At 34.4% G+C, this 18,893-nt stretch overlaps 2 protein-coding genes across 2 annotated transcripts; both read left to right on the top strand.

Moving 5' to 3' along the window:
• Positions 1–6,705: 6,705 nt before the first annotated feature.
• Positions 6,706–7,131, top strand: MONOS_10891 (uncharacterized protein; the record flags this gene model as incomplete). The annotated part of the gene is made up of 1 exon (XM_067863375.1): positions 6,706–7,131. The coding sequence occupies one exon, from the start codon at positions 6,706–6,708 to the stop codon at positions 7,129–7,131; it is 426 nt and encodes a 141-aa protein (XP_067722261.1).
• Positions 7,132–7,258: 127 nt separating this feature from the next.
• On the top strand, positions 7,259–7,591 carry MONOS_10890 (uncharacterized protein; the record flags this gene model as incomplete). The annotated part of the gene is made up of 1 exon (XM_067863374.1): positions 7,259–7,591. The coding sequence occupies one exon, from the start codon at positions 7,259–7,261 to the stop codon at positions 7,589–7,591; it is 333 nt and encodes a 110-aa protein (XP_067722260.1).
• Between the last annotated feature and the right edge of the window lie 11,302 nt (positions 7,592–18,893).

Below are 18,893 nucleotides of genomic sequence, written 5' to 3'. Positions count from 1 at the left end.
AAATTGTTCTCATATGTAATAGTCCTCATGCTTGACAGAGCAATAAACAACAAACATCAAACAATAAGCAACTTCTTCATTTATCTCACATCATTATCTTCATCGGTTCAACCTCTCACTCTTGCCCTTCCCACTGTTGTGCATCGTACCGTTGCGCGGCACCTGCTGGATGCAATTGAAACAAAAGTCGTATTCGGAGATTTCGAAATTCTTTCAGATGACGAGAAGCAGATGAGCGGAAAGGAAGACGCTTTCATCTATCGAAAGATGGCTGAAAAAATAAACAGATAAATAAAAGGAGAGCAAGAGGAAGAGACCAAGCAAGAGACAGAGATGAAGGCACAGAGAACTTTGTCCCAATCACTTTCATCTTCTTCTACATCACATACAACAACGATCCACAAAAAAATTTCTTTCAGGACGTCGCGGCCTTTTACACTAGCACGTGCTCTTGCCATGGCAACACAGCAACAGACTTCTCCTTCTCATGTTCCATCGAGATAGAAGTGAGTATCACACATCTTATTGCATCATCCTTTGTGAAGTCGGAAATGTCATCTTCTCTTGATTGCAGTCCAGTTGCTTCTCCATCGTATTAACCATCCAACTCATTATCAATTAGCTGCATTTCTTCAAAGCTGACGATGAGCTGTCAAACGATTAATTCTTTCTGATTGTTGGGCTACACTCCTCCGAAATCCAGCTGGACTCTCTCTTGCACTTCAGCCTCCTCAAAGTCAGCTCCATCTTCTTATTCCTCAACAACTCGCTCCTCCTCATCAAACTGAAACAGATGAAAATGTTGCACTTGAAGCATATCGGTGGAGATGCTGTTTATCTTTGTGCTGTCCTTTTCCTATTCACAACAGAGCTTCTCCGTTTTCTGACGTCTTTTCATCTCCTCTTTCTTCTGTCAATGATTCTATCCCGCTTTCTTACTGCAATAAACTCCCACATCCTTCCTCTTCAATCTTAATCACCTTCGAGCTAGTCAATGGCTGCCACACAATAGGCTTCTATTCTCTCTCTTCTCATTCACTCCTTTCCTCTGCTAACCTCTTCTCTTTCTTCCTCTTCTTCCCTCTCTTCCTCCTCCTCCTCCGCTTCCCAATTCGCACCATGGAGACAACCACTCGCTTTCAGGAAACACTTCATCATCCTTCTTCATCTGCTGTGTCATTATCTTCCTCCTTATCCATCTCTTCTCCTTCTCCCTCTGGTTCTGCATCAGGTTTCTCTCACTCATCAACGTAGTGAACCCGTCGTCCGCACAAACCATCAACATGTCCTCTTCTTTCTTCTTCTTCTTCTTCCTATCCTTCTCTAATGCTTCTGCATCTGCCTCTGCCTCTTCATCGTCTGTTTTGTCGCTCCAGTTGTCAACATCATGCAAACTGAACTCTCCTCTCTCTTCGTCTTCCAGCCCATCGTCCTCTTATTCCTCTAATTCCTTGTCTTCCTCGTAGTATATATCACAGGAGCCAGTCTCTTCCCCTTCTCTCAGCATCATCTACGTGAGGGAATCAATGCTTCCACTCAACGAACCTTTTTCTTGCTTCTGCAGCTTCGTTCGCTCGTGAAAGCGCTGCGACTGTTGTCTTCGGATTCTTTTCTCTGGACGAGCAAGGGGAGACTGTGAGTGGAGGAGATATCAGAGTGGAAAACATGGCAGGGGTGGGAATCAGGATATGGGCGGAAGTGCGAAGAGGAGTAGGGAGAGGAGAAGCTATAGGAGCAAGATGATGTGAAAACTTTTTGTGGAAGCCGGCGTTTGTATGTTTTGGAGACAGAATCTGGAAGGGTGAGTTAGAAGGGGGTGCATTTGGAGATTGTGAGTGAAATGGATAGGATGATGGTGATGGTGGTGGTGATGATGATGAAGTGGAGAAGAAGACGAAGAAGAAGAAGAAGAAGAAGAAGGAGAAGGAGAAGAAGGAGGAGAAGAAGGAGAAGAAGGAGAAGAAGGAGAAGAGGAAGAGGAAGAAGAATTATTCGCAGATAAAATACAAGAAGATAAAAGAGAAAATAATGTAGAATCTATCATTGTAGAGTTTGAAGCAGAAGGAGAAGGAATACGATTGCAGGAAGAAGAAGAAAGCGAATGAAACATCTTCGTTTCCTTTTTGGACATTTTTCAGTACCTCCACAGACACTGTAATGATTTATTCATCCAAAAGCCAGGCACAACTTCCAATAACCAGTAACCTCCAAAGAAACACTCACGCCATTCAAATCTTTCGCATCTCTCATTCCACTATCTTCAGAGCAATAGCAGCTCTTCCTTCTAAGTTGAGCAAGACTTCGAGTCTCTGGGGATACCTGTGGAAGATCTGCCAGAGTATTTTTTTTTCCTCCTCCGAATGAGGGAGGAGAAAAGCTGTTTGAGCTTTTCACATTTGAAGATGAAGAGAATGTGCAGTGTTGCTTGAGGCTCAACGAAAGAGCGATGATTCACATCAGGAAAAGAATACCATAGAATTTATACTGATCACGGTGAGCAACTAGCTTGGGAACTCAGGACTGTGAAAGATAGTTCCGCTCCATTTGTTACTAATGCTAGTTATAACACAGGACTACATCAGATCCACTATGCAAAACACGTACCATCACTTTAACTTCATCTTTTTTCCCCTGTGTCTCAGGACAATCCTATTTTTTATTAACAAACAGATTGTCATCTTCTTTTTCTTATTTGTTTCATGAAGAAACATTCACATCGAGTTTCTTTGTTCAGAATTTAATCTTCATTTATAAGTTTAACTTTTAAACTATTTTTTTGTTGCAAATCAAGAAGAAACAAAGGATAACGAAGCTTTTATGAATATTCGTTCAAAAATGTTGCTTTCAAAAAAAAAAAAAAAAAAAAAAAAAAAAAAAAAAAAAAAAAAAAAACAGCAAAAAAAAAATGCGACAAACATCGTAAAACTTTAATAATATGATTTCTTCTTGCAAATAAGGAAAAAGTCTGTAAAATATATTTTGGTGATAGATGAAATTGAATATGTGTTCACTGTGACAAACAAGATGCAACCCGGAACACAATGCATTCAACAACATACGTTATTTGAATGTTTATAAGAAATAAATAAAACAAACCGTTGTTGCCTTGTGGATTGGAGAAAAAAGGAAAAGTTCATTAAAAATATTTCCCTTTGGTAAATATTTTGATAATTCTAATTCTGGTTTATCGAAAAAAATTGAAACTTTTGAATTATGTTGACTGCGATTTGCGATGAAATGGAGCATGGTTGTTAAATGTTATATTATTTATTATTTGAAAAAAAGCAACTGTCAGACGATCTCTGATTTTTCAAAAAGATTTTTTAACCAGTTAATTTTATTCTTTAATCACAATGCCCATGCTATTAATCGTTCAACCATTTAGTTTATTTTTAGGATTTTGACAATTCTGAAAACAAGCTAGTTGGTAAATAACCCGGGAAATTTTTTTTTATTGTAAACAGTTATAAAAATGGATATAATGAAATGTTCTGTGTGAATAAAAGAAATGAATTAATCAAAAGTTAAAATTCTGCACTTCGAGTTATCAATCAAGTGAGTTTTGTTGATGGAAGCTTCGCAACCTTCAACAGGAGATGTTTCACTGAGGCTTTTCAGGACAATTTCAGGATATAAAGGTCAAATACCAGAATCTCTGATAGATGCCACGATGGTAGATGGCTTTAATGCTTCCGATAATGCTTCTTTTAATTCGTTAACGAAATTTGATCAGATTAATGTGGCATTGCTTCGCACAAAGTCTGTGTTAGAAGTGTAAATAAATATCTTTTTATTTGCATTGACATATTAATCTGATGGCTGGACGATGTGCGAGGTGTGCGAAAGAGGAAACACAGCAACGATCTTGTTTTCCTTTGTCAGCTCCGAAATATCTTCGTTCGTGCGTGTCGATGCACCATCCATATGCATGCACATTGGAAAGTTTGATAATCCCATAAATTTTCTTCTTCCTTCAATTGAATCAACTTCAACATATTTGAATAGGTCAAAAAATAAAGAAGAATCCATTCCTTTCTTTGTGGTGGCAGTGAAAACAAAGTTGTCGGAGTTGGTCTGTGCATATTCCTGAGGAAGAAAGGTAGAATGGCTGATAACAGAAGTCTTGCAATGCTCCCCGTCAGCAGAAATTAGTAAAAGCAAAGAAATTGATGGAGGAAGAGGTGCTTCTTGAGAAATTGGGTTGGGACAATCCGGAAGAGTAATTATCTTCGTTGATTCAGTTGTGTCTCTTTTGATGTAAGTTTCATCCAGATTAAATATTAATTGTGGAATATATTTCTTCTTCTTATATTATTCATCCAAATCTTCAAAAAAAGGACGCAAAATGAGCCTTGTTGAGTGTTCGATTCTATTTATTGGAAGTTTTGCAGGCTTTTTTAATGAAGATCCTTTTATGTTGGAAATAAAAGAATAACCCCACTTTTTATTCACAGCCTTTTCTTTTCCGCTTTCGTTCTTTTTTGAAGAAGAAATGAAACTTGCCTATTTGAAATAAAAAATAATTTAATAATTGAAATAATAAAATTCAAACTGCATTTGTACATTGCTTTGCAGTTGTTCCTTTGAGATGGTGTAAATCATTTTTTATTTGCATTTATATTTCATCGCGATACTTTTTTCTGATTATACAGGGTCTTCCATTTATTCCGACGTCTCTATGTTCATTTTTCGCCTTCACAGCTCTGTAGTATGCACTCTTCGAAATCAATCCTGCATTGAACACATCTGATGCTCTGAAACCTTCTTTTTGGATTATTTTTAGGATTCTAAACTGCCTTGTTGAATACTTTCTATATTCAGACGAAGAAAGAAAAGATATAAATCTATAAAGGTTAAATTTCTCTCGTTGCTTTTTCATTTCAACACATAAAGGGGGCGATCATTAAGAAAATTTCCCGGGTTTTCAACTTTTTCCCGGGTTATCAACCAACTAGCTAACAAAAGTATTGTTATTAATCCAAGATCAATTCAAATTCTTTTCAAAGAGAAAGTTAAAGTTCAAAGAGAAGCACCGTTGTTCAAAATCATGAAGACTTTAGATTTGTGTTCAATTTTCTTTCGGAAAAATTCGAAAGAAATTTGTAATTATTTATTATTTTCAATTAAAAATGATAAGCATGACTGAACGAAGAATGACGTTGATTATTCATTTCAAACACTCGTAATATTAATTAAATTTTCTATCATATTCTGGTTTGTTGGGAAAAATGTATTTCTTGCTTTTCTTATAATTATTGATTTTTTGTCTTATTATTGAGTTAATAATTTTATTTTAAGAAATATGAAACTTCTTCTGAATAAAAATGGGGGTGGAAAAGAAAGACAAATGAGAAACAATTCATTTCAGTTGTTCCTGCCAAAGAATTAGCTGTTCAAATTGTATCCGATTGTGAATATATTATTATGTTTGTGCTTTACACATGTTTTATTATCTCACTCCGACTTAATTATGCATCACTCATTTTCTTCTTTTTCCTCCTCTTTCTTTTCACAGAGTCAGCTGTAGTTACTCAAAAAGATGCACAACATGCAGTTCACTTGGATCTTTCTCTTTCACCAGAGCAACCCAGAAGCTCAAACAGGCTGCAAAGTTGGTAACGAAGTTGCACAGAGAAACGCCAATCATGGGACAGTTGCAGATGATTTCGAACGCTGAAGAAGTTGTTGCTGCGAAGCCTACTAATTAATAAATAAGATTAAACAATGAAACATTTTTCTTTTCATTGACCAGAGTTGTGATGGTTTCAATTAAGGCCAATTTTAAGGGGGAAAAAATGACAACGAAGGGAAATATCGAAAGCCGTTGTGATTGAAGTCATTTATTGGATGTATCGTTTTTGGGTTTGCGTGAGATGTGAAGAATATTGTGGAATTCCTTTATTTGTCCAGCTTCAAGGCGAAGAAAATTTTCAATGATTAAGAAAGAGATTACATAAGTGAACACGAAGGCATTCATTTAATAGCTCTATCCAGAATTCAGAGTATTTTTGCCTTCCATATCAACTTTTTTATATTCGATTCCTTTCTTGATTTCTTCTTCGTCCTCCACTCTCTGTTCACAAGGAAAAACAGAAACTTCCGTAAACATTATCACCGAACCGTTTGGACATATCCTTTGGCTCTGAGCCTATTTTGTTTCGTGGATCAACCATCATTGCTAATTCATTCCATATTCAAAGTCAAATTCGGTGTGGGCTGATCTTGTGGGCTCAGGGTTGCTTGCTTCTCCATCGCACGTGAAGCACTGTGCAATGAAGATGTCACAGCTGAGCAGAGCGGAATTATCGGAGACTGTTCGAAGTATTTTGGATTAATTCACAGATGTTTAAAAACATCTTCTGCGACCAGAATGCTTAGGCGAACGAACCATACGTGTGCGCCAAGTTGAAGTCTTACCGCTATCGACCATTGCATGGTGGTATTGCCCAGGTACAGAGAGAACAAACGCTGCAGTCGTTTAGGATGTGGAACATTGCTGTGCTGATTGCTCCTTATGTGGTAGCGCGGGGCATTGATATTCCGCAAGTTGATCTGATTTTTGTGACGCATGCCCCAACAGACACAAAGACTAACTTGCATCACACGGGAAGAGCATGAAGGCGTGGAAGATGAAAAACATGTGTTGAACTGCACAATCAGACAGATGAATACCACCTTGTGATCGCAGAGCGTCAGAGTGCAATTATGTTCGAAATTATTTCGTCACCTTCGGGTGTGCAAATGATGAGATCTGCAGGAAGAGATGCGGCAGAGCAGATTGTGACTGTTTCTGGTTCGCTGGTGCTATTCTTCAAAGCTGTTGTGCGGTCGCTGGCAAAGAACTGGGAGGAGGTGACGCAGGTGATGGGAACTGGGCTGAATGAAGGCGAGAAGCTGAGTGAGAAAGAAGAGGAGGAAAGGTTGGAAAGACAGTTCGCCCTTTTTTTATGGGATGAAGCAAATAAAGAAGAAGATGAAGAGGAAGAAGACGATACAGACGATGAGGATGCTGAGGAAGAAGAAAACAATGAAGAAGAAGCGGAAGAAGGAAAAGAGAAAGAGAAAAAGGTAAAGAAAGATGATGATATTGCCACAAAGGACAATACAACGAAAAGGAACGGTGTGAGATGAAGAAAGTCCAGAGGAACATGCTGACAGTGCTATCTCGTGCGATTGAGCTGATACTAGACTATTCAAAGCTTATAAAAATGTTATTTCTCATCACAAGCGCAGCTGGACTAACGCTCTGTTTTTTGCTATGAATGAGCGTCAGCCTTCTGTGAATCAGCGCTTCTCCTTTGCAGCCGCTGCAGCCTCCGCTGCAAGGCAGGAGAAGCACTTCCAGATCCAGTCGCCTGGGTATGTGTGGTCCAATCTTCGTGCTTTGCTCCCTCACGAAATGATCGATTTCGTGCAGCACATGAGGCTTTGCACGGATCTGCGATCGGCTGTTTTTGATGTTCAGTGTGAAAACGCAGACACATTTATTGGAGCATTTGCCAAACACCGCTTTTTGTTACTTACGACTGTCACAGAGCTGCCAAAGCTGCGCGTTGGAGAAGAGGATTCAACTGTGAGCGGTGGAAGATGAAGATATGGAGTAGGATTTTGAAGTGGCAATGGTAGAAAAAGAAGTTGAAGAGCGACAGATATGGTCGATATGGAGGAGGATGTGTAGGAGGAAAACGAGTTGATTCAAAATGGAGAAAGTGAGGAGGGGGATTAAGTGATTGGTTTTAACAGAAGCAGTTTCAGCGTAGGAAAAAGAAACTTTTGAAAATGAGCTTTATGAAATTGATGCTTTGGCAAATCTATTCAAAACAAAATCTGCTTTTGAATGTGTAATTTTAAATTAGATATATATGTTTTGAACTTTACAAAAAACAAAGAATAATTTCATTATTATGTTTTGAAAAACAACATGAGCAAAATCTTCAAATCAGACAGGCGAAGTGTATGAAAATCACTGATTAACACATATAATTGCACTGTTGAATTCTCTTTTTGAATAAATTGAAGATGAAACGATAACAAAAACAAAATTTAAAAACGAAATTGATCGATACATAGAATTTGACTTCAAATCAAAAATAAAGCATACAAAGCAAGGAACAACTTTTATAATGAAATGAAGAAAATATTTTCATCAAAGAGTTTTTATAATCAACATCACATCCACTTTTCAGTCCTCTTCTCTAGCATTATCCAGATTGAGAGCACCACCAATTTCTTCGTCGCTCCCTTCTTCTTATTCATCAGCAGCTCAGGCGCCTTCCACAGTATGCATTTCTTCTTGAGATCATCTTTGTGCTCAAAAGCGGAAGATGGTGGCCAAAGTTTGGTGAACCGCTCACTCTTTATAGAAACATCAGAGGAAAATGGAACTAGAGGAGAGGTCAAAGAGAAGGATGACGAATCAGAAAATGAGTCATTTGAAGACGAGCAATCTGAGTGTATCCCAATTCAGATATCTATGCACTCAGAGAAAAGAACAACCAGGGACAGAAAGAGGTTCGATTGGAGTTTGCCTTTCATTTCGCAAAAGTAGTGAAGCGTGTGATTATCCAAGAAGAACAAGTCCTGTACAGCTATTTATTCTTTTTTCTGCAAAGTGCAAATTTCCATTTCTTTCTTCTGGTTCTTTCCATAAAGCAGTTTAAACAGCTTAAATATGTGATCAAAAAAAAATGTCATCAGCTAATAATTTAATTTATCGAAACAAATGATATATTAAAAAATACAAAAGAATGATTAATTTGTTATTTTCATTTGTCAAAAAACGATTGTTAAAAATTGAACAACTTATAAGAACAATGACAAGTGATAAAACATACATGATAAATGAAAATTCAACGCAAGTGATTACTCATTTCTGATTCACACTCTATTTTCAATCAAGAAAATGATTTTATAAGGAGTTGTTCATTACTAACGCATAATGAATAATCATTATCACCAAAAATAGTGTTGTGAAAAGATGTTCGAAAAACATACTTTGAAAGCAATGACTTCTTCACATATCAATGTTAATGTGAATTGTTAATGAATTAACAATTTCCTTTAAAAAATTTTTTTATGAAAGCTATTTTGGTTTGTGGAAAATAACAAAAATATTGAAATGTGTTTCGTTTGTGATAAATATCAAAATGGTGCAAAATCGTTTTTGGATATATTATTATTTATTTCACAATAAATAATAACGGGAAGATCTCTGATTTTTCAAAAAGATTATGCCATATGAAAAAATTTTTTTGAAAAGTTCCTTTTGTTTAATTATCAAATAAATTTAAATGTCCATATTTCGATCAAATTTCTGTTCCCAATCATGAAAATTTGAAAAAATGGAAATAACAACATTGTCAATATTTTATTTTCATAACAGCAAATTTTAGTTTATGAAAACAGAAATTTGATTGAAAAATGAAAAATTTATTTTATTTGATAATTAAACAAAAGGAACTTTTCAAAAAAATTAAGACATATTTTTTATGATTATTTTTTAAATTATTTACAAAAAAATTGTTAAAAATAGAAAATTCAATTATTTGTCAAGAGTGAAAAAACTTTAAATATAATAATAATATGAGAATCAGTGTTTAATACGTTCTAGCTAACAAAATTCATTTTGGAATGATTTCAAATGAATGTTTTCAACAATTATTTTTTTGGAGAAGAGGAAAAAAATACTGATAGTGTTTGGAGATTTGATGTAGATGTTGATGAATATGTTAAAGGTTGTGATTCTGTAATTGAAGAAGTTGTTAATGTTGGTTGATTTTGACTTAGTTCATGCAGCGTATGAGTTGATGTCACAGGCGATGAAAATGTCACAGATATTGAATGGAATGGTTGAGTTGACAACGATGGAAATGAATTTATTTCATCATATTGAAGAAGAAAATGCCATGCTTGCGAATTGTAGCACATATAATCTTCATCACTATCATTGTTTCTTTCTTTGCTAAGGGCTTGAATTTTTATTTCATTTTTTTTTTTCAGAACTTCAAAATTCGCTTTCTCTCTTCTTTCTTTGGAAATTGCAGCTGTGATTGTTCATTGATCAGTATAAGATATATCTGAAATAGAAAATATGGAAAATTGATAAATATAAAAATGAAAAATTAACAAGTTCAAATTAAAAATAATGGTAAAAAAGTGAAGATAAGCCTCCTGTTTCTTCGAAAAATGAAGATATTGTGGGAGTCAACGTTTTTCCAGAATAAAGCTTATTCTTCATTTTCGCAAAATATATGGAATTTGCTATCATTTTTGCTTCTTTTCTTTTCAAATATTTTTCTGTCATTTCATCCAAAAATCTCGTATTAGCTTCAGAATCTATTTCTGGAATAGGGTTTTGAAGAATATGAAAATTTGTGAGACAACAAGCAACAGAAAAATAATCAGTAATATGGGTCATTATTTTTCATATCGTAACTTTGTTCGAAGAAAGATCTTTTTTAAAGAAATTGTGGTATAATGCGAAAAAAGTCAAAAACACATGTTTATAAATGAAAAGAAAAAGAATTGTGAATGAATTTTTGAAAACTAAGTTACTTTGAGAAAATTCTGAAAATTCCATTATTACATTTATTTTATTGATATTTTTAATATTTTAATAATTTGATAATACAGCACCCAACAAGATCAATTATTGAATATTATTGATTAATATTTGAGTATGATTTAACGATATTGCTTTTTTTATGCTTTTAATAAACCATCATCTTTATATAAATAAATAATTGTTTCATTAAATTAAGATACGATATAACGAGGTTAATAAATTTATGTATTGTTATTTAAAACTTTATTAATGTTATGAACGATCATAATACAATTTAGGTCGATTCGAGAGGTTGAAGAGATGCAATATATTTTCAAATAATTATTTTGTTATTTGGATGATGGAACGTGTAATTTTAAAAGAATGAGATCAAATAATGATTATAACAGGTTATCTATTCGAGCATTTCGGCTAAAAAATGAAAAGAGACAACAATGTTTAATTAAGCTGAAATTTTTCTTTTCATCGTTTTTTGTTTTAAATTCATTTCATTAATAGACCTTATTGTTTTAATAGAAAAGTTTTTTATATTTGCAATATTCACTTCGTTTATCACTGAAAAAACATTAATTTATCAGAACTTAAATGAGACTTAATTTTTTAGATTAATTCGATAGAAGAACTTGTGAAACATAACACATTAATTTGATTTTTCAATAAACATATAATTAACTTTAGCAATTTCAAAATATTTATTTCTATTTTCCAGTGCAAAGGTGAAATGAAGAAAAAGATAAAACAAAAAAAAAGTGAGGAAAATTACGTGAAATCAATAAATGAGAAAAAGAATCCATCTTTTGCTAAGCTTCATTTTTTTCCAAAATATAATCAAATTAATTGTATCAATTCAGTTTGCTTCAGAAACATGAAAAGCTGAAATAAAAAACCTTCCTCCATCGTTTCTTGCTTTGCATTTCTGGAACTCGCAGCCACTGATCCTGACACACGAAGTAATATTATAAGCATACAATCCTCCTCCAGCCCAATTTTTTACAGTATAAGCAATGAACGAGTTGTTCTCTATTTTGATAGAATTGATTGAAACGCAAAAAATTCCTCAGCCATAAGAATACGCAGAGCAGTCGTTGAACGAACTAAATTTCACTGAAAGTGTTCCTGATGCCTTATCAAACATGTAAATCGCTCCACCATTTGAAGTTCCATCTGAATAAGAACTACTTGTCCCTGTGGTTTTTGAGTTATTCCACACACACCAAGTGAATGAATTCGCCACATTGTTTGTAATCTGCTGTCTTACTGGTTTCGATGGATTCCCATCACTCCCGCTGACTGCGACATTCTGTGATCGATTGCACCTGGCAAATGAGGTGTTTGAGGCATCCAAGGATGATGAGGGGCTGTTCAGCGAGGGGACAATGCACCCATCATAAACTTCTTTGGATCCTTTACTGACACAATCTCAACTTTCTGCTTTTGACTGTCTAAATGCAATTTCTGTTGTGTTTGTGCTGATGTTGCAGTTATTTGAGCTGCATTGTTTGTTTTTTGGGCTGCATATGATTCCTGTCTGGACATTTGATTGAAAAACTGTGAATGTGCAAGTGTTTTCGGTAACTGTTGAGGAGGAACAGCATTCAGTGCTTAAGAAGAAGGATGCAATTGAAAAGAAGAAAGAGGAGATATTTCAGTTGAAGAAATATGAGATTGAGATTGAGACTGAGACTGAGACTGAGATTGAGATTGTGGTTGAGGTTGAGATTGAGCCTGAAAAGAAGCTAACATCAAAGAAGAAGAAGAAGGTGTTGAAGATGGAGCAGAAAAAGAAGCAAATGACGAAGAGAAAGAAGCAGGCACCGCATGAATGTTCTGCTGAGGATAATACGACGACATTGTAAAAGGAGGAGTCGAAGCAGACCATTCATTACTAGACAAACAGGAAGAGAACGAAGAACTTGTTGGAGGTGTTGAGAGCCGGCCAGCGAACTGAGTGGGAGTGACATAAGGAGAAGTGCTGGAAAGAGAGTATGCGAAGAGAGGGGAAGAGGAAGGAGTGGAAGAAACAGGAGAGAGAGAAGAAGAAGGAAATGGAGACAAAGAAGGAGAAGGAGAAGGAGACGGTGAAAGGAAAGGGGAAGGAAATGGGGAAGGAGAGGAAAGACCAGACTGATAATGAGCTGAGGAGAAGTGAAGAGAAGAAGTGGAAGAGGTGGAGGAAGGAGAGAGAGGAAGCGAGGGAGGTTCAATAAATGGGACAGAAGCATCTTGCAAGCGGCTAAATTGCCCTCTCTCTGAATAACTTGTGCTCTGCTATTTTGTTGAATAACTTGCTGAATTGACACCAGCTGCATCACAAGAAGAAACAGAAGAAAACGAAGAAATGGCTGAAGGAGAAGAGGCTTGAAGAGAGAAATGAGAAGAATTTGGAGAAAAGATTGGAGAAGAAGAAGGCGTTGAAGAAGAAAAGAAGGATCACAATTGTTGAATCGAAGATAGATGCTGTGTGAATGTGCGAATGAATGCGGAAGAATAAAGTTGAAATTGAACAAGGAGACGAAAGAGACGAAGAAGAGGAATATGTTGAAGTCAAAGAAGAGAAAGTTGAAGGAGCAGAAGATAAAGTTGTTTTGTGACACAATATTTTCTTGAATGAATTTAAATATCGTTTATTCGTTGCATCGAAAAAGTTGCAACATTAAAAGTTACAACAAAAACGAAGTAATAATATAAAGAAGAAGAAGGCGAAGAAAAAGGAGGAGGAGGAGGAGAAGGAGAAGAAGAAGAAAAAGAAGAAGAAGAAGAAGAGGAGGAGGAGGAAGAAGAAGAAGAGGAAGAGGAAGAAGAGGAAGAAGATGATGAAGAAGAATACGATGGCGATTAAGATAAAGGCATCAACGAACGTGGTAGCATCGCCTGTTTTGTCTCTTCGGGATTAAGTCCGAGTGCTTCGCAGCTCCTCCATTCCTTTGCCGCCATCCTTCCAAAGCTCCTCCTTTCCATCGCTCTCTCACATGATCCATTCCTCCTTTTCCATCTTTGCTCCTCTTCCTGCCGCGGCAACGCCTTGCAGCATCTGTCGCGCATCTTCATCATTTTCCTGGGAATCCCCTTCTGCTTTGCCACCTTCTCCATTTTTCATTCAACTTTCCTTCTTCATCAACATCCCTTTCTTTCCACTGCTCAGCGCTCAAAAATCTTGCAACTACACCAACCTCCATTTCAGCCTCCCATTTCCTCCTCCCATTTCTTGCAGAATGCAAACAAAACAAACAAACATACAAATTAACATTCAAATCAACAACCAAATAAATAAATAAATAAATAATAATTAGGAAAACATCAAACAGATAATTCTAATCACAATTTTTCTCCTTTATTTACATTCTTCTTTGAAATTATGTCACTTCCATCAGAAAGTCCATTAATATCATTTTCGTTTATAATTTTTTTTCAAGTTACATTGCATCTCTTCAACCTCTCGAATCGACCTAAATTGTATTATGATCGTTCATAACATTAATAAAGTTTTAAATAACAATACATAAATTTATTAACCTCGTTATATCGTATCTTAATTTAATGAAACAATTATTTATTTATATAAAGATGATGGTTTATTAAAAGCATAAAAAAAGCAATATCGTTAAATCATACTCAAATATTAATCAATAATATTCAATAATTGATCTTGTTGGGTGCTGTATTATCAAATTATTAAAATATTAAAAATATCAATAAAATAAATGTAATAATGGAATTTTCAGAATTTTCTCAAAGTAACTTGGTTTTCAAAAATTCATTCACAATTCTTTTTCTTTTCATTTATAAACATGTGTTTTTGACTTTTTTCGCATTATACCACAATTTCTTTAAAAAAGATCTTTCTTCGAACAAAGTTACGATATGAAAAATAATGACCCATATTTTCAAATTCAAAAACCCATGATCTGCGAAAGATTATTAATAATGCTTAGAGTCGACCAAAAAACCGTTCAACAATCACTCTGAGTGAAGCCAACTCCGGAGTTTAGATTGGTTTTGTGATGATTGCTCAAAATTCAGGCTTGGTTCCGATATAAGCAGAATCTGCGAATATTTAAGCTCCTCCAAGTTGTGTTTGAAACGTAGGGTAGTGATCCTTTAAAATTGAAAAATCGTGTGTTGAAACAGAATATATGGAACTGATCGTACTGGCTGTTCCAATTCTAGGATTCACTCCCACCTCCGCCTTTATGCAATAAATATGATGTTTGCCAGAAAAATATTTCTTTCCGACTCTAACTTTCCCCCCGGACGATTGATTGGTATGACAGCATAATCAACAGTGATTCCAGCTTCTTCAAAACCAGCAATTCTGTCAGGACGAAAAGACAGAAATAAGAAAGCTAGTTGATTTTTGACAATCGAAATAGTTGAATAGAGAAGGCGAATTTTCGAAGATTGTGAATCTTGTTTTGGTTTTACAAGCAAATGTGTGAAAGTGCAAGATCCATGATGAAGGAAATTCAGAAGCAAGAAAAGCTGTTCATCAAACGAGTCGATAGTTTTAGTACGACCTCTTCGTGGATTATCACACGGAGAAAGTGATTGAATCAGCATATCAATCTGTGCTCGTACAAATCCTGTCAAACGATAAAACCCAAAAGATGGGTTAATAAATTCTTGACAAGTAACATCGATGATTGATTTCTTCTTTTCTTCTTTTATTTTCTCAACATGAGTGGGAATTGCATTTCTTTCCTCCACTTTTTACAAAACTTACAACAATGGAATTTGTGACATGATTGTTAATGATAATAAAAGGTGACAAACATAAACACCCATATTTCATGATTTTTCTTTATGATCCTTCACACAGAATTGTGATTATTTGTTAAGATTCAATTAATTCAATTTAGAACAAACATATATTGCATTTAATGAAACTTTCAAGGATTTGATTTGGCAAATACCATATGAAGAAATAAAAATGTTTCAGTTCTTCTAACAAAAAAAAAAAAAAATGAGAAGTGAAAAGATGTATTAAGGACATCTTCATTTTCATTTCAGCTTAAACAATAGTTTTTTGATGTAGTTGTGATAATTTTCCAATTTGAACACAAAGTGTCTTCTCAGTGACAAACCAACTTCAAAAAAATGAACACAACGAAAAACGTTGTAATTTCAAATATAAACGCCAACATTTCCGATATATAAAACCATTAAATTTATTGTTGAAATATGTCTAAAAGACTTTCAAACACAAAATTGTGAATTTTGAAGATGACGATATCTTATCCTCATTTTTTTAAATTGTTTGAAAAAGCTCAAAAAAGTTACAATATAATGTTTCCAATTAAAAAATATTTTGTAATAAGAATATCACACAATTCAAATAATTCTTTGGATCAACAAAAAAGTTCTGAATTAATGCACTTTTTTCGGATGTGGAAGGACAAGTTCAGAAAATAAGGGATCAATGATGATGTGTGCAGGAGAAGCGAATGAAGAGAAAGTAAAAGGCGGGACCTTTGATGAGTGCTATTGCTTTGCATTGAATGGATTTCGGGGGTGAAATTCTTCTTCGATTATTGACAAAAAGTCCAAATTTTCTGATTCAATGAGTGAAAAACCCTGGACATGGTAAAAAAAACCCGGACTTTTTGAAAATTGCAACTGCAATTAGTTTCATTCAAATATCTTCAATTGACCGATATATTTTATGTTTAATTCAGTAATTAATGAACATTTGGAGATTTTTTGAATTGAGAATTGTATAAAAAACAATTTTTGTATTTTTTCAACGAATTCATAGACGTTAGTGTGAAATTGTATTTCTCAAATTGTCAAAATTGTTGTTGTGATATTTTCTAAAATAAAATGAAAGTTGATACAGACGCAACAGAAGTTTCTTCCAATCCGATGCTCAGTTTATTCCATCCTTTGTCTTTTCTGAATTCAGTGAAAAAGAATAAAAGAAATTATTGCATCAAACATTCAATACAAGACAAACAATTAATTTCTAGCTAAATATGAAAAAGTTTGGCAAAAAATTAGATTTGATTTTTAACAAAAAGTATTTCTAAACAAACTAATAAATATTTTCATCTATTCGTTTTCATCATGCTGTATTTTAAATTTTTTGCTTTCAGGTTGAGAAGTCTCTTCTGCGCTTTCCTTTTGCTTCCTTTTCCATTCATCTTTTTCGTAATCTTCGTCATCTTCATATATAAAGTTGCTGTCAATTTTTTTCTTTCTTGTTCTGATAATTCTTTTGGTAAAATTGCTTCTATCAGAATTGGTACGGTGATCTTCGTCATCGAATAAATTATCTTCTGTTTGTGTGCATCCATCAATGCTATGTTTTTCATCGATTTTAATATCCATATTATACTTTCTTGATGATTGGACTTTTCGTTTTGGTGTGAAAGATTCAAATAGTTCCCTTTTTGCTTCATCCAAAGAAGTTATGGAAGAAGATTTTGAAGGAGATCCACATATTTTTGATAGAACTTGAGAAGCTACTCGTGGCCAGATTCCTGTTTTCAAAAAAGCAGTTTTAATTACGGAAGGAGTGGTTGCTGCAGAGATTGCGTCTGGTTAAACCTCAGCAAGTGCCTTTCTGTAAGAAGAAGATGAATCATCCGAAGGAACTATGTAATTATTGTTTAAAGTTCTTTTTAATCTGGCGAAAATTACGTTATCGCATAATTGAAGGATATGTATCATGTTAGGAGGGAACTTTTTGATGAAGATTCCACATTTTTCTGCTTCACGAATGACATATGAGCATGTATTGGTAGTATGGTTTTCAAGAAGAAGAGGACCCTTTTTCGAAGATGTTGATTGTATTTTTTGATGAATAAGAGGAATCCAATTTTGAAGCAAGATAATTTTGAAAATTTCAGTGGTAATCCATCCTGAAGGTGCAGGAATTTAATTAATATTAAAAAATTTCAAATTAGAAAACTCTTCAGGCATTTTTTTCTTTGGATAAAGAAAAAAATGAGGAAGGTTGGAACCATCAGAACACACGCAAATACATAAAGTCGCGTTTGAAGATTTTCGAGGAGAAGGAGGAGAAGGAGGGATTTGGTCCTTCAAACAGATGACCAACTTTGCAGAACTTTCTCCAATTTGTACAGAAGATTCATCGAAATTAAAAATATTTGTAACTTCGATATTGTTTCCTTCTACGATTTCTTTCACTTCTTCAATTCAATTCGTCACTCTTTCAGGGCTCTGTGATTGAATCTTTGCAATTTCCAGTGGTCTCTCCAGGGCCGCTTTTAATTTAGAACTTCTTTGAACCAAATAATAAGATAATTTCGGATGGAGTTTCTCGTTTTCTTCTTCATTTGTTGATTCCGTATTTAAAATGTTAATTGCCTAAAAAAACAAAGATAAAAAAACTTACATATAAAAAAAACGAAAACCATTTCCTGTATGTGCTTCATTCGAACTACAACTCGTTCTGATAATAAAGATAAAACCTTATTCTCAATTTTTTCCAGTTTTTCAGAATTTATAAAAGATGGTCTTCCTTCTTTTCCAACATCTCTATTTTCCTTTTCAGCTGTTTTGCCTCTGTACCAAGCCTGCCTTGTTATTGCTTTCGCTTTGACTGCCACGTTCACTGTCAATGGATATCTTTTCTTGATTTCAAAAATTTTCCTCGATCTGGAATGGATTGTGCGGTGTTCTCTAGTAGCAGCAATCCTAATAAGTTCTAAAGAAATGGATTTCTTTTCCATCACAAAAAAGGGAACGATCAAAATGATCAAAATGGAAAAAATTATGTTTGAAAGGCTATTAAATCAAACTAACAAAAGGCAGTTCAAGTGATGGAATGAAAATTTTTTTTCTATATATTTGCAAAATTTTTTCTTGAATTTTCAACAACAAAAAAAGAATATTAATCAATCATTCTTTCAAGTGAACAACACTTGTTGAGAAGAAATACATTGTATATTTTGAAAAGTTTTAACCTTCCAACTTTAAATGTTTCATTGGTCAATATTTTGTTTGAACAAGTTAATGTTTTAATGAAAGAAAAAAGTTCTTTTTTTTTTTATAGTCCGGGTTTTTTACAATGTCCCGGGTTTTTCACTCATTGTATCCTATTCTTTTGGAATGAATACAGACAAATGGGGAAGCGATATTTTTAATCTTTTCACCAAATCCATAAACAATTTTCATTCCTCAAAAAATCCAGCGTGTTACCAATTCATCAGATTCTGTTGACAGAGTGAGAAGATATGACAATGGAAATACGAGTGTGACCATTCCTCTTTGCATCTATCTCCTTCCCACTCCAGAAGAAATATTTGTGAGCAATTCCTAGGTATCTGACCATTCTCATTGCGGAATTGTCCAATTCCCTTGTTTGACA

This window comes from Monocercomonoides exilis (genome assembly GCF_001643675.1).
Source record: "Monocercomonoides exilis strain PA203 chromosome Unknown scaffold42-869251, whole genome shotgun sequence".
NCBI lineage: Eukaryota > Preaxostyla > Oxymonadida > Polymastigidae > Monocercomonoides > Monocercomonoides exilis.
This window is presented reverse-complemented; position numbering and strand designations above follow the sequence as displayed.